General features: G+C 38.6%; 1 protein-coding gene across 3 annotated transcripts in view; it reads left to right on the top strand.

Annotated features, from left to right (window-relative positions):
- The window catches only part of TSPAN9 (tetraspanin 9), a 310,585-nt gene extending 298,442 nt beyond the window's left edge, over positions 1-12,143 (top strand). For all 3 annotated transcript variants that reach the window (XM_020809250.3, XM_073000960.2, XM_020809246.3), the window contains 4 exons: positions 2,283-2,384; positions 3,710-3,847; positions 10,008-10,091; positions 10,988-12,143. In XM_020809250.3, the coding sequence (XP_020664909.1) occupies positions 2,283-2,384; positions 3,710-3,847; positions 10,008-10,091; positions 10,988-11,059 (396 nt within the window). In that variant the 3' untranslated portion in view covers positions 11,060-12,143. The remainder of the gene's footprint in view (positions 1-2,282; positions 2,385-3,709; positions 3,848-10,007; positions 10,092-10,987) is intronic.
- Positions 12,144-16,387: the final 4,244 nt, after the last annotated feature.

Below are 16,387 nucleotides of genomic sequence, written 5' to 3'. Positions count from 1 at the left end.
GAAGCAGGCAGATGGGAAAGTAGATGTTGGTGGCTTCTGTGTGATATTGTGCAGGACATAACAAGAGAATGGCTTGGGGGCCACAGCCAACTGTAAATTCTCTTGATTTATATTGTTTTCTTGGACTACATGTGCCAAAGTACATGCTAATTCCCCACAGGTTTTGGAACCTTACAAAAATATTACTTAATTTATTACTTCCCTATCCCAAGAGAAAAAGTTGAATTAACTGATACAGGAAAATAAATGATTGTGACTAGATCAGATTATGTCCAAATATACAGTGGTGCCCCACCTGATGACAAATCCACTTGACGACAAATCCGCTTTACGATGAGTTTTTTGTGATCGCAAAATGATGATTCAAAGGGGTTTTTTCACGTAACGATGATTGGTTCCCTGCTTTGGGAACCGATTTTTCACTTAACAATGGTTTTAAAACAGCTGATCGGCGGGTCGAAAAATGGCCGCCCGCTGTGCAAAATGGCTCCCCGCTGTGTTCAGGACGAATTCCTCGCTTTACAGGCACCGAAAAATGGCTGCGCTATGGAGGATCTTCACTGGACGATGAGGTATTTTCCCCATTAGAACGCATTAACCCATTTTTAATGCATTCTAATGGGTTTTTTACTTTCGCTCGATGACAATTTCGCTCTACACCGATTTCGCTGGAACGGATTATCGTTGTCAAATGGGGCGCCACTGTACTTCCAAAGTATTGCTGTTTTTTCAGAACTTTGCTATTTTGGAATCATTGTTTGTTTTCATTTGCTTCTCTGTGTGCATGCATAAATCAAATATTGATATATATCAGTGGAGATTCCATTCTTTATTGTTTTAATGTTGTGTATGTGTTGATTTTATGCTGTTATGGGGAGAGGGTCAAAATTCGCATGCATAACTTATATCAGTGTAGAAAAATGGCATTAGCACAAGAGCAGGTTCCCAATAGTTGGAGTCCAGCCTGTGGCTCTGTTGTTGATGATAATAATCTTGCAACTGCAGAGATGGAAGGAACCCTATGGCTTGACTCCAGCTCCTGTTAAGGAGGCACAGTGGGGAATCGAACTCTCAACCAGGTGATTAAATCACTGAGCTATCTAGCAGTTCATCTTCACAGGATTCCTTGTGCATTAGTCAGATGGACTCACACACAGCCCAGAATCCAGGCAGAGACTGAGTTCTGCATGAAACCACCCAACTCGTATACAGTGAGAAATCCCACGAGGAATTAGAACAGGGACTCTAAATCAGTGGCAATCTGTCATTGTAATAATGTCACATCCCCTACACCAACAGAAGGTATTCAAGAGGAATTTGGTCATTATGTTTGTAACAGATAATGGTGTGTGTGTTGTTGTTGTTTTAAATAGTAATTTGTAAATTATGCTATCCACCGGTGATAGAAAATATTCCTAGTTTCATAAATGCATGAATTAGTAAATACTGGAATCACAAGACATGACAAAGAAAATATTTTCTTGTTGGGTGTCCCCAGTATGTTTACAATTGTGAATAAAATTTAGTAAGAGACAAGCTTTTAAACTGACAAGTTTATCCTACCCTTTTTCTTTATCCTCTTAGCAACTCTCATGAGGCAGTTTAGGTTGAGAGGCAGTAACTGACAAGTGAACTAAGGATCAGAGTAGATATTAAGCGAATGAGTACTATTTTCCCTCCAGCACTGGGGTACCCTTACAAGTAGGAGCCTCACTAATTGGTCTTGCAAAGTAAGTCCAGTGGCAAATCGCTTAAAAAAAAGCGCATTACTAAATGCAAGAGGTAAGGAAAAGAATGTGCCATGACAGATGTCTTTTTACCACATGAGGGAACAAGGCTTCTAAATAAGTTGGTAAGGATTTTACCTTACCCAGACGAAGGACTTTAATTAAGGTTTCCCCAATTCAGTTTTTTTTAAAAAAAACAACCCCGATGACATCATACTGTGAACTGACAAAAGACAAAACATCTCTTCGAAATACCTTTGAGAATACCAGATTTCCACTTCTGTCCCTACTGTATTCTCCTTTTGATACGTCCTTTTCATATACTGCTGAACACTTTTTAAAGAGATATCTTCCTCCAGAATTGCTAACCTTGATAAATGGCTCTCAACTTGTAAAACTGAGATCAAGTTGATATACAAAAGGGAGAGAATGTGCTCCATTTGCTTTCCCTCATGTAAACTGTATCTAACCAGAGATAGGATTAGATAATGGTTGCACCTGCAAAAACAGTGATTGCAATATGTTCTGACCTTGATACTTGTTTATATGGAACAGGTTAATGAAAATGCAATTAAGGATCTGCAAGAAGGTCTCAAGCTTTACAACACAGAGAATAATGTTGGGCTGAAGAATGCATGGAATATCATTCAAGCAGAGGTAAAGACAGTGGCATATTTCTTTGCAAAATGGCACACTCTCCTATTCTGCACTGCTAGTAACTGTCAGGGCTTATCTGCATCTTTCTGCTATGCTGGAAGCTACCATTATTCTATACTAAGGATTCAAAGCCTACTTGCTAAATCCTTTGCCTTGTCAAGACACCTCAGTGAGAAATTGTCAAGCCCCACAAGATTTCTTGCCTTGAGGTGAGAGGAAGATTTGGAGCACTATATTTTCTCACTGTTTCTGTGCAGAACAGGTGGCCCTTTGTTTTTGTGAAACAAAGTGTTCTCACACACATAAGCCAGCCAAGCATAGAACAATTGTGTTGCTTAAAAATATGCAAACAATCCATCCAGTGCCTCTAATCCTTGCAAGGCCACGCAAAAAATCAGCAGCTCTCGCCATCATCATTTTAGATCATTCATGTTATTGGATTATTTGCTACTTGCACACCAAAAAATAATTTTTGTTGTGTTGTCCAGAATCCCACAGAATACCTCATACTCTCATGGGGTGAGGAGAATAATTTTGAGTATGAAGACAAGACAAGTGGAGATTTACATGCTCAGTATACACTGGTTTGGTGTTGGTTTCCCTAAACCCAGATTAAAATTTTGGGTTTCACCTTGTCTGCAGTTTCTACCACAAGCCTCTGATAAAGTCTGGTGCAAGCTATTTCCTGGGAATTGCACAATCTTTGGAGAATCACACACTGGACCCACCCTAATCTGTGTCCAAGCTGGACCTTTTGGGGCCAGCAGTAGGGCTATTACTTTTTGGAATGATTCTCCAACAATAGAAGAGTTACTTTGCCTGGACCAATCTCCTTTAAAGTGTCCCTTACATCTGTCAGAGATAGCTCTTGGAAAACGACCCTTCCTGTGTGATCAGACATTTACTTTTCTCACTGTCTGATCACAATCTCAGTTTGGTTCCAGATACTCTAAAGGAGTGAAATTTCTCTGTCGCACTAAATTAGCCAAAAGTAAAGACCCAAGAGGAACAACTAAGAATCACGGTATATAAGTTATTATACTATGAAAGATCTGTGGGGAATTGGATTCCTTTCTTCGCCTCCCAAATTTGGTCCTGTATCCCTTTTTTTGAATATAGAATGTGGTGTGTTCAGGAACCTAAAACTATTTAAATACCATGTCACACTGTTCATGCTTCTTAAATAACATGATTGTTTTTTTAAAAGAGTACACAACTCTCTAATAATGTGGTATCGCTGGTATATCCTACACAGCACTCGTAATACTATAAAATGTACTTTCAATATCAGGCTGTTCAAGGTCCTTTTTGTTCCTGTCCCATAGATGCACTGCTGTGGGGTTCTTGACTACAAAGACTGGTATCCAGTACTGGGTGAAAATACTGTTCCTGACCGATGCTGCATGGAAAACTCACAAGACTGTGGTCGGAATTCCACCAATACAAATTTAGTGTGGAAAACGGTAAGGATAATGTATACCTAATCTGAATTTCATCTTTAGTTTCATTGAGGAAGTGCAAACTAATTTTATTTTTCCCATTTTTAAAATCCATTGACACAGTTATTAATTATACAGATAAACAATGCAATTCTGCATTTGTTTATTCTGAAGTAAAGCCCAAGAGTTTCATACGATTTACTTCCAGGCAAGTAGGTGTAAGATTGTACCTAAAGCTTTCATTTTAACAACTGTTTAATCATATAACAACCACTGTTCAGTCACCTGTTTACTCGGGCATGGCCTAAGGTATATTATGCAAAAATGTGACTGAAATTAGGTCTGTGTCTAACCTGGCTGGAAGAACATGTATGTCATCTTAACTTTTATCATGGGGGGGGGGGATGGACTATAAATGTAATATATAATAATAAACTAATTTAGTTTGTTAAGGTACTATACAAGTAAAATCAAATTCAAATACATTACCATTATGCATGCTAAAAATTTAATAAAGATCTGTGTATTTTAATTAGTATTCATTTAGGATTACATCCTAATTCTTTATGGGTTTAACAGGCTGGCAAAACCTATTTAACCAGAAAGAAAGCAGGAATGAAACTGTATACTGTGGCCAGATAAACTGGAATGTATGTTGCTGGAACTTCTATTATATTACATTCTCGATGGATAAAAATCATCTACACATTCTGCAAATTCAGGCAGAATCCGTGTAAGAACAGAACAATATGGAGGCGCCTTTGTGATGCCTACAGCTGCCCTTGTGAACTCTCCTGCCAAGTTTCAAATTCTTACACACTTCGGCTCAATCAGGAGATCATTCGTACAGTATGGACTAGACTTAAATCTTTCTTAGCAAGGAAAAAAATAGCTAACAGGCACTCTTTCTACTACATTTCCAGTTCTTGTTATGTACTGTCAAGTTGCTTCTGACCCGTTACAACCCTATGAATAAATACCTCCTATCATTAACAGCCCTGCTCAGCTCTTGCAAAGTCAAGGCCATGGCTTCCTTTATTGGGTCAATCCATCTCATATTTGGTCTTCTTCTTTTCCCGATGCCATCAGTTTCCCCAAGCCTTCATGTCTTTTTTATTTTATTTAAAATATTTTTACCCCACCTTTTTCCTTGAAAAGGACCCAAGGCAGCTTGTTACAATGAAAGACAAGTCTTATTTCCTCATGATGTGCCAACAGTATTAAAGCTTCAATCTCATCCTTCTTGCTTTTACGAAGAGTTGAAACTTAATTTGACCTGGGACCCACTTGCTTGTCTTGTTTGTCTTTCTGGTGGTATCTGGAAAATTTTACTCCAGCACCATATTTTTAATAAATTGTCTGTCGGATTTCCCTATTAGATTTCTTCACTGTCACATCTGTACATGGTAAATGGGAATGCAGTCGTGTGGATCATAGTAGCCTTAGTCTCCAGTGATTCATCTTTACACTTAATTATCTCTTCTAGATTCCCTCATAGCAGCCCTTTCAAGTCTCAGTCTTCTTCTGATTTTTTGGTTGCAGTCTCTATCTGAATTGACAATTGAATCAAAGTATATAAAAAAAATTAACTGTCTCAGTTTTTCAGTATCAATATTAACGTTATGTAGTTCTTCTGCATTATTTCTATGTTCTTAATGTGCAGTGGGATACCCAGTGTTGTGTGGTAGGCAGAGTCGGCTAGGACTTAGGAGACCTGGATTTAAATTCCCATTCATCAATGGAAACTCGAGGAAGGGGAATGGAGTTGATAAAGCCACTCCAGAAATACTGCTTACTACAAAAGCTATATTAGAGTCATTGCAGGTCAGTTCCGACTTGACGACACATAACATATACAGTATTCAACTGGAGTCCTGCTTTTGCCCTTTCTTCTTTCACCTTCATCAGGAGTCATTTCCAGTCATTGTTGCTTTCTGCCAGTCATCTGCATATCTGAAATTGTTGATTACTAGTGTTTACTCTGCCTACATCTGCATCTAGTCCAGCTTTCTGCGTGATGTATTCCACATACAGATTGAACAGCTAGGGAGATAAAATACACCTTTGTTTGGCACTTTGGCCTATGGGAAACCATTCTGTTTCCATATTCTGTCCCTCCAGAAGCTTCTTGTAGAGAGTATACATTAAACTTCAGAACAACCAAGTTTAAAGCATGCCCATTTCCATAGCTTTTCATGATCCACACAGTCAAAGGCTTTGCTGTAGTCTATAAAGCATAGCAAGGTTATGCTCAAAATCCTCCAAGGCAGGCTTCAGCAGTATGTAGACCGAGAACTCCCAGAAGTACAAACTGGATTTCGAAGGGGTAGAGGAACTAGAGACCAAATTGCTAACATGCGCTGGATTATGGAGAAAGCCAGAGAGTTCTAGAAAAATATCTATTTCTGCTTCATTGACTATGCAAAAGCCTTTGACTGTGTGAACCACAGCAAACGATGACAAATTCTTAAAGAAATGGGAGTGCCTGATCACCTTATCTATCTCCTGAGAAATCTCTATGTGGGACAGGAAGCAACAGTTAGAATGAGAAGAGAAATCTCCCTGGAAAAGACCCTGATGTTAGGAGAGACTGAAGGCAAGAGGAGAAGGGGATGACAGAGGACGAGATGGTTGAACAGTGTCACCGAAACTACCAACATGAATTTGACCCAAATCCGGGAAGCAGTGGAAAACAGGAGGGCCTGGCATGCTCTGGTCCATGGGGTCACGAAGAGTCGGACACAACTTAACAACTAAATGACAACAACACATTTCATTCATTCATTCATTCATTCATTCATTCATTCATTCATTCATTCATTCATTCGTTTGTTTGTTTATTTGTTTATTTGTTTGTTTGTTTGTTTGTACCCCGCCTATCCAGTCAATACGACCACTCTAGGCGGCTAAATAAAGTATAGACTGATCTTCTTCTGAGATTCAGATTCAGTAAGCCCCATTTAAACATACCAGTAAGTCAAGGAACTGTGGGGACCCTTGTTGAGCAAGTACAAGCAGTGTTCTGTCCAATCACTGCTAGTTAAAAGCGAGGGGGCTAAACAAGCTATGGAACTTTGCAAACCCTGGTGAAAGGAAGTATGTCTGTCACTTAGGCTCTTGTAGCTTTACCCGTGAATCTGATGACCTGTGAGTTACCTCACAGGGCAACAGATTTTCAGCCAAGGATTTCCGCCACTTCAGTCCAACTGAAAACACCTTCCTGGCTGGGCCTTAAAAAACTGGGCTGCAGTTGCAGCCAACACTGATGATGGCTGCTCCTTTGAGGAAACAGTTTCAAGGAAGTTATGAGGGGAAGTGCTTATCACCCCATCCAAGAGGAGGAAAGAGTGACTGCTGCTGTCATTTCTACTGAGAATGAGTCATCTTTAGAGAGGCTACTATGAAAAAAAATTAAGTAGGATGATGAAGGGAAACGAGCAGCAACTAGAAAAATTGATCCTTCCAGGGCTGCATTTCAGAAATTAAAGACTCAGAAGAGGGGTGAAGCAATGGCAGTGAGAACAGGGGAATCCTAGTGTCCTGGAAACCCCTGCATTTGCTCCAAGTCAGTGGACCCCCCCATGTGAATGGGGGGCACGTTTTCTACAGGAGAGTGGGCTTGCAGCAAGTAGGCCTTGGAAACTTCCAAATTTCAGACAGCAATCTGTTTTCGTGAGAGTTTTCCATCCTATCAAACAATTGGCTCGAGAGAATGCAATTATGGTGAGTAAGCTGCCTAGAGGGGAGGTATGAATATTTACGCCTGACTGCATGAACAGGGACTAATTGACTTTTAGTCAGCTTCAGCAAGTATAAATCAAACTTAAGAAGCTGTTTTTAAAGGAGAAAGAGTAATTTTAAAGCAGCATACAAGATTTGTAACCCTGAAACATCGGTAAATTTTTACTGCGTCACATCTGAGAGAAACAGAAACAGAAACAAGCTAAAGACATAAATGGAGATTTCCTCTTCTCAACCCCTCTCCTCCAATGGATGGATAATTCTAACAATATAAAATTAGAATTTTAAGAAGTTTGAGAAATTCAACCTAAGTGATTTTGTACTGAGCTGCAAGACGTGGTTTATAAATTAAACAGAACCTTATCACGGCTGGATTTACAACTGGAGCTGTTGGGCAGGAGTTGAAGTCTTGGCTGACTTAATAAATCATGAGGTGAACTGAGTAATCTAATTTATTACTTTATGGCTTTGAACTGGGGGAAAAATAAACAAAAGCCAATCTGGTGGGCTTTGGAGAAAATAGAAGAACTCTGTAGTAGAAAGTGTCTGTCTACATGAAATCTATATTCTGGAAGCAGAGAGCACGACTGCCCATCAAATCTGCAATGGAGGACTCCTTTAAGGATTATATACAAGAGCTTCAAATGAACATTGTTAATCAAATTAAGGAGCACATGAAGACCCAGATCTCTGAAGTTAAGGTGATGATTTCAGGATGGAATGTGAAGGGGGAAGGCCAGCCCACCGAAGCAGCGGCAGCACCAGAGAGAGACACTTTTGTCCTCAGAAAGGAGGTTAAAATCCCGAAAAAGGAGGGCAAAATAATGAATCTGCATGAGAGGGAGGGTCAGGTGGATGAGTGGGGGGATGTATATTAAGGAGAAGATTACTCAGAAAATTGATACTAGTCTGATGGGAGAGAATTTAAAGGAGAGAAATGAGAAGGCGAAATTGGATAGGGTACAAAATTCTGATTACAGAGTAGACATATATGATTGGCTTCGAAGGCAGAATCTTAATTACAGTGGGATAAAATCAGTAAATTGGAGAGAAAATAGTCTAAAGAGATTTTATAGATAGCACTTTAAAACTGGTAAAACAGATGCAAGAGATGAATTGCAGGTTATAATACTGTAAACAATTTGTGATTCCCAGTTTATACATGGAACTGTATAATAAAAAATTGGAAAGTTACTTGATGAACATAATAAAAGAAATTATTGATTGGAAGGTACACATATATACACAAATTAATGTGGTTAATATACTTTCAGCAATTCTGGTCATGCTTGGATTTAAATGGTGGATAAGTATAGCTATTAAATTAGAAATGCTCATGTTGAATATAATATTAGATGCCACTGATTGTAAAATAGAGACATAGAGACACTAAGCATATATGAATTATAATGTGACTATGTTTTACTGATTGTAAAAGCATTGATACCCTGACATATAATTGGATTGATAAGGCTGTAGGAAAAAGAATCTACAAATTTACTTTTTTGATGTATAAGTATATTAAGATATATTATTAGCAACTTTGGATGTTCATATATATGGATAATAGATAAGCATATATAAATCTTAAACTAGAATGTTTCATGCTAAATACTATAATAGAAATTGTTGAGTGGAAGATGAATATAGGTCTAAGATTATACTTCAGATAATGTATGTTTGTTAATTAATCATTATAAATTCAAGAAGGTTTGTTCTGAATTTAAAATTTGAAGCACTGATATAAAATATATATGCATATATACATATATATACAGAATGGCGAATATAGTATGGCTTAAATATGTTAGTAGGGTAATATGGTTTATGTAGTCAGAACTATATATTGGATATGATTGTATGGAAAATACCTCCCCGCATATATGTTTTTGTCTGTTTTGTATGTTTGTTTGTGATATAATATTTTTTTTAAAAAAGTAAAAAAGAAAAAGAAATGAAAGACTCCACACACATACACCATTCCGTATTCCCCAGTATTTCCCCACAATGAAAGGATTCCAAGGTAAACTCTGAACTTGAGGGGAGTGGAATTGGAAATATTTCCTTTCTGAAAAATCACCAGCCTTGTTCGGCATGAGTTGGTCAGAAGCATTTCATCAACTTTTACTCAGTGCTTCCTGGAGGAACAGATTCAAAAGGTTGTTCTGGATGATTTTGTTTCTGTGATTCTTGCCCTTCCCCTACCCCCATTCTATTTAACATACAGTGTGTTGTGTTGTGTTTTGTGGACATTACTTCTTGTCTTTGACAACAAAACTGATTTGCCCATCAAAGAGACATCAGTCATCATGATTGAGCAAAAACAAAAGTTTATATTAAATTGCAAATACTGTACTAGATTTTGATATTAACTGGATAATTTTTTTACTAATACTTTTCTGATCAAAGTGACTGTAAAATATCTGTGGGTTGTTTTTTTCAGGGTTGCTATGAGAAAGTCAAGACATGGTTTGACGATAATAAGCATATTCTTGGGACAGTTGGGATGTGTGTCCTCATAATGCAGGTATGTATATCCCAAGTTACTAACATTATGTTGTTGTTAGAGTAACTGTCCTATGATAAAACAATATTCTGAATTTCTTTTTTATACATGTTTTCAAAATAGTGCCTGCAGTGACAGGGTGAGAAAAATAACATCCTACTGTATGAGAGGAATGAACCAGGCTGTAGTTGAGTGTGGGGTAAAAGTTACTGCATTGCTGGTGAAACATAGTCAAGGCCTTATCTATTTATTAAAATATTTGTATCAGCCTATATGTAGAGTTCGCAGTATGTTTTTCACACTATAAAATAACTTAAACAGTTATAAGATGGCCATGATAGCGCATCCCATTCCCTAGGATTTCAGGGGAAAACCTGAGTCCAGGAGGCAAACACTTCCCTACGTTTTTTGCTACTGTTGCCAGGACATGAGCAACAAGAAGGCTCATGAGTTGCATCACCATTGCTCCATCCCCAACTTTGTTCCAGATGATAGGCTTAGTGTCAGTCTGTCAAAATGCCAGGAGCAATGAGAGGGGAGAAAGCTTGGAGGTGCGTGCACTTGGGCCTATATTGCCTTTTGGGGCAACTCAAGCACATATATCTTGCCACTGAGCCTAGCACTAGCTTGGAATGAATGAAGTTGTGTGCTCAGGTTTTAATGCCATTTCACATTGAAAATTCAAATAATCTCTTCCTCCAGTGTAGGAGACCCACAGACACATAGCAGTTTACTGCAATTTCACCTGTGTCCTGATACCTGGCAACTGGAATTATAAAACAGATGGAAGATAATAAAGATGTCATCAGTCTGTCTTGGTCTGAGAGGTTTTGTGGGGACAGGAGCTAACGAAGTGTTCTTCCAAGTCAGCCGTAAGGATGGTGACCTTAACATTTTCTCCTTTGCCTCTCTTTCAGATACTTGGCATGGCTTTTTCCATGACTCTCTTTCAGCAGATTCACAGGACTGGTAAAAAATATGATGCCTAAAGACGTGCATTTTTCGCCACATCATCACTTCTCTCTTGCCATTAGTAGGGAGAAAAGCGACCCGGGAAAAGAGAAATCAAGCATTGCCCGATCTGGGGCCTCCCTCCCAGTGACCAATCTACAGCATCTGTTTCATGACTGATTGAAAACTGAGCACAACATGTTACTGGACTTACATTTTGTTTCTTCTCATTCACCATTTTTGCCAAAGAAGAGAGGAAACCTAATGAAAGCAAATCAGTTTCCTAAACTAATCTGTGGATTTGTTGTTCAAAATTGTTGCTCTCTAACTTGGTTTAAGGAATGACCTTTGGTTAGCAGTTCTGTACACATATCTCTAGAAGTAGGTCCCATTGAAACTCAATGAGACTTACTTCTGAGCTGGCAGGCACAGGATTGCCGTTATTGTACTAAGCTGCGTTAGACTTCTGAGGGTAACCTGAATTATATACTTTATAACTTCTAGAATGGATCTTTTGAAGTTTTTCTCGTAGGTCAACAAACAGCTTGCACCCAACATCATAACATGGAGACTTGAAAAAGCCACTCAGATGGAGAGCCCTGTTGGAGCTGCTTGGATTGAGGTTTTTTGGGGGCGGGAATACCTTTTTGTATTTTACTGTGTATTTAGTAGCCTGATTTATATATTTTTACTGGAGGTTTTCTCCCTCCTTTTATCATACTTTTCTTGGAGTTCTACTGTGCAGTCTTTGAAGGATGCCAGTTTTAGTGTTTATGTTTGAAAAACAGAAGGAAGGATTTAGCTGTTACAATTATAATTAGGTTAAATGAATCATAGCCATTGGGTTGCTTTCAGCTGAGAACTGATGACATGAAGACAGACTCTGGGACATGGGCACAGATTCCTTTTTTAGAGATCCATCTAAGAGCATAAACTATTGAAGATTACTTTTAAAGCACATACACCTTGTAAATGACAGAAATATATCTTTGGAAATGTATATATATGTGAACAAGGCAAAATTCAGTGCCACTCCCCAGTGAATCAACATTTGGTGGCCAATCTGGCTATGGAAGTGTCCTGAGTCTTGCCCAAAGACATTAAAATTATCCTGTGCTCCTCCTCCTTTTTGGTTATTCTTTCAAGAGTACAAGAACAGTATGTGTCAGATATTTCTATTAGTATGCATTTTAAAACCTTTATACTAGAACTTTCTTTTCTGCTCCCTGAAAAACCTGGGACAGCAAGGAAAACAGACTTAAATTCTTCTATAATGTGAATGGAAAGGAAATCCTGTGATCATTTGAAGCGCCATTCCTGAATGTAGTGTCAGGCCAAGCCCTGTATGTCTTGCTAGAAAGAAAGAAATGGCTCTTGTGATCTCCAGTTATCCACTCATCCTCCCAGAGGTGGCCAGCAGTGAGTCAGCATTATTTATTGTGTGGTGAAGGATAGCTTATGTTGCACTGTTGGTGTATTCAGTATATGTGGATTATTCAGTTGCCCCCACTTGCAGAGTCACAACAGAAATACATGCTCTCAGAGAAGGTTGTGCATTTCCTAATGCTATTGTTGTGACTTTGCAAATTATGATTAATATTTCCAATTAAAGTGCATGAAATTAATCCTTCTACACACTGTAAACTAACCAAAACATGCTTTATAAGTTTTATACACTTACGGGAGACTTTTATGTTATAAGTAGAGATGGGGTATTCATATTCGTATATGACTACAAATACCCCTGGACAGCTGGATGTAATGAGAGGCCTGCCCCCTGAGGCCAGACTGTCCACTCACGCGTCTGCTGCTGCCACCACCAGCTCCCATCTCCCTTCCAATCGCTCTGGAGCTGCCCGTCAGCTAGCCACTCATCAGCCTGTCAGGGAAGCTCATTTTCCCTCCTTCTGCCAGGAGTGGATAGCCCATCACTATTCACCTCCCATCTCTAGTTATAAGATTGAAGTGGCCATTCGGCTTAGTTTATTAAAAATGTGTTTCATCTGTTGAACATTTGGAAAATCATCTATTATTAAACTCGTAGGGTTTTTTGTGCAGATGCTAGGTGCTCTAAATCTTTCCAAACCCTGGAGAGAAGACCAATAAACAAGAGCCATGGTACAGATTTCCTTTTCTTTTTGTGTGGACAAAGGATGAGGAATTGAACTGGGCTTGCCTATAGGATTAACCAAGACTGTTCTCTCTACTGGCTAAAGTAAGCCTAGGCTCTAATCCAGCTCTTTATTTTAAAAAAAATTCCATGAATATGTGGGTAATCTTCAGTAAATTCACTCAAGACAAGTCTGAGGTTGCATCATAGTGCAATATTTAAGACAGCAAAATTTTAGAAACGCAAAATAGTTTGTGCTATACCTAGTGGCAAAATATGTGTTAGATCTGGGTGCTAGAAGATAATATTTTTAATACAGTAGAGAGCTGCCATTATTTACAGTGTGTAACTTCTTCAAGTTTACCCAGACCCTTATATATTCCTTGTCTGTTTCTTTAAAAAAAAACCTCTGGGTGTCTTACACATAAATGTATTTAAAGATTTTTTAAAATAGGAAAAATATATTGGAGAAAACAGCACATTTCCAGAAGGTAAAAACATTGAGACATAATTTGTTGGTGTGAGGCTAGTATTTAAAAATGGTCTGTCCCATCCCATCAAGTGTTTAAGCTTACAAATTATAATCTTGGTGCTAGGCAGACTGCCCTGGAGAAGGAATTCCACACGCATAGGCTGCAATTCCTCTCAGAGGAAGGCCTCAGATGATGGACACATTCACAACAGGAAACATGTTCAATAATATTTATATTAACTTCCAAGGTGTGCATAGATTAATACCACTTTGAATTCTGTTTAGAATCATATCTGTAGCCTAGCCAAATAGTACACTAGTACGAAGTAATAAATCCTTCTCATCCCTATGATTAATCTGGCCACTGCATTCTGTATTAGCTGCATTTTCTGAATCATTTTGAAAGGCAGGGCCATGTAAAATACTCTGCAGTAATCTAACCAAGATATCACCGAAGCATAGGACACTGAAGTTAATTTATCCCTGTTCAGTTATGAACATGGCTTGTAGGAGGTGCTCCACACCACTGAGGCCTCCTCTATTTTAAATGACCTGCTCAGAAGAGCAACATACCTATGGCTTCTCACTCTTGCATGGATTGTGGCTCAGTGTGTTGGTCATCATTGTTGGCCATTGTTATAAACAGGTACTGGTTTGACACATCCAGTGCCTCAAAGGCTGAAGATGACAAATAGATTCATGCCGTCAACCTATACATTTGTGGACTCGGTGATTTCATTTGTGGAATAGCATGAGGTGTACGTTCAACCCCTGTGGAATTCCAAACTGAAAAGTCCACAGAGCTAAGCAACATATTCCAAGCATGAATCAGGGTATACAGTTTGTAAAGTGTGTTTGGTGAGTGGCATGTTCTTCTGGTACTTTGGATAAACGGTGGAAAGCTGGCATAAGAAGAAATGTCACTTCACCATGCACCTGACCAAAAGGATATGCCCTGACTTGCTCTTTTTTCTTTTCTTTTCTTTCATAGAGCCTAATGTTTCAAAATATTATATCTACATTTTGCTTTCTACAATCAGCAGACTCTAATAGTTAACTTTATCTTGGACTATACTAATTCTGGCTGCAGGTAGTAAGAAACTTGTGTGCTTGAATATTATTCCTTCCCACCCACAGCCTCCAAGTCCATGCACATAGAAAAATAGACATTCAAGAAAGCAACAAGGTTTAATGCCCAGTTTGTAAAACCCAAGATTTAAAATAATGTCTTTTTTTCAGAATTTAGACATTAATTGTGCACATTTTAAAATTTGTACAACTTCTGCCTTGGGGGGGAGTGTATTTTTCAAACACTCAATTCTTTCCACATACATTACCCAAATTCATATATTTTTCAAACACTTCTTGTTGTATGAATTGGACTGGAAACCTAGGAAAATATGGATTACAGCCTACAGATTTCATTCAAGTATTTGTTCAGTTCTGAACCATGTACTGTACATGGGGTAAAAGCAAACAGAAATGAATTCTCATCTCTCTGTAGTCCTGACATATTGGCTATCTATGTGCAAAGCAGGAATATATAACCTTCACACCTGCACACATGAATACTAGGCTCCCTTCCATTTTATGAGGTTCTTCAAAACTGCATTTCACATCTGCATACTTTCTGGCTGACATTCCTGCATGGAAACTTCAACACATACCTCTCTTTCCTGCTTCTTAATAATCAAGATCACTACTTTATTAAGGGGTTATTTATATTTGGCTGCTCCGTGAAAAAGAAGACACAGATTAAAACAAAGGTGAAGCTCGTTTTATGAGCTTCTTTTAGTGTTCCTTGCTTCAGTTACAAGCACTTCTTAGAGTGAACAAGTTCTTCTCCTCTCACTTTTATTGCCCTAAACTAGTCATGAAAGAGGACAGATATCCTTGAGTAAAGCAAATGTGTTAAAAGGCCCTTGATCCATTCATATGCGTAGTATTAACCTCATATTTACAATTCTGAGACCATCAAGGTCCTCGAGGAAATGTTGGAAATCCTTTGTGCACCTGAAAAATTGCAAATAATGTTGGTATGGGCCAATGAACAAGGTTACTGTCAGTATTCATGGATGTAACTCCATCATTTGTGATGGTCATCAATGTGAGCAATACTAGCATCATTTGCTTGTGAGTCACCCAGTCTAGAAGTGGGTTTGAACTAATCCATAACTATCTCCCAGAGGATGCAGCTTATGTTGGAGTTGAACACCCCATGCATTGATTATCCAGGCATCCTCACAGTGCAGACAGGCGCTTTCTTTCTCACTGCCTAAGCTAGTCTTTTATCTGTATGGCTCAAGTTCAACAAGAACAACAAAAGGGCACAAAGAGGGATTTAACCTGCCTGTCAACATTTTGATAAGGAGATGGCTCATGTACTACCTCAGTTCATGGGGTCAAGAGAGTTAAGGAAGAAATCATGGGCGGGCTGCTGCTATAAGTGTGATTAGTGTTCATTTTTGGCCAAATGTAAAACTGAAACTTGATCCTTCTTTTCTTTTTTCTTCTTTGCTGATACAAGGTTCACCATGTTGCTTCACATTTTTTTGTTCTAAGGCAAGGATATTGGCTTTGTTCAAGGCAGTGGAGAAATCTGTATGGGCCACAGCCAGGCTTTTGTCTACAAAAAGAGAGTGGCAGTAAAGTCACATTTTTGTCTTTCACTAAATCTGTAACCTCCATTTTGCAGGCCTGACTGCCTGCAAAGATAGAAGCCATTATATCCAGACAGGGTTTTTTAAAAATCTTTTGCTTCTCTGCATTCCACCCCCCACACAC

Source organism: Pogona vitticeps, chromosome 5 (genome assembly GCF_051106095.1).
Source record: "Pogona vitticeps strain Pit_001003342236 chromosome 5, PviZW2.1, whole genome shotgun sequence".
Classification (NCBI taxonomy): domain Eukaryota; kingdom Metazoa; phylum Chordata; class Lepidosauria; order Squamata; family Agamidae; genus Pogona; species Pogona vitticeps.
This window is presented reverse-complemented; position numbering and strand designations above follow the sequence as displayed.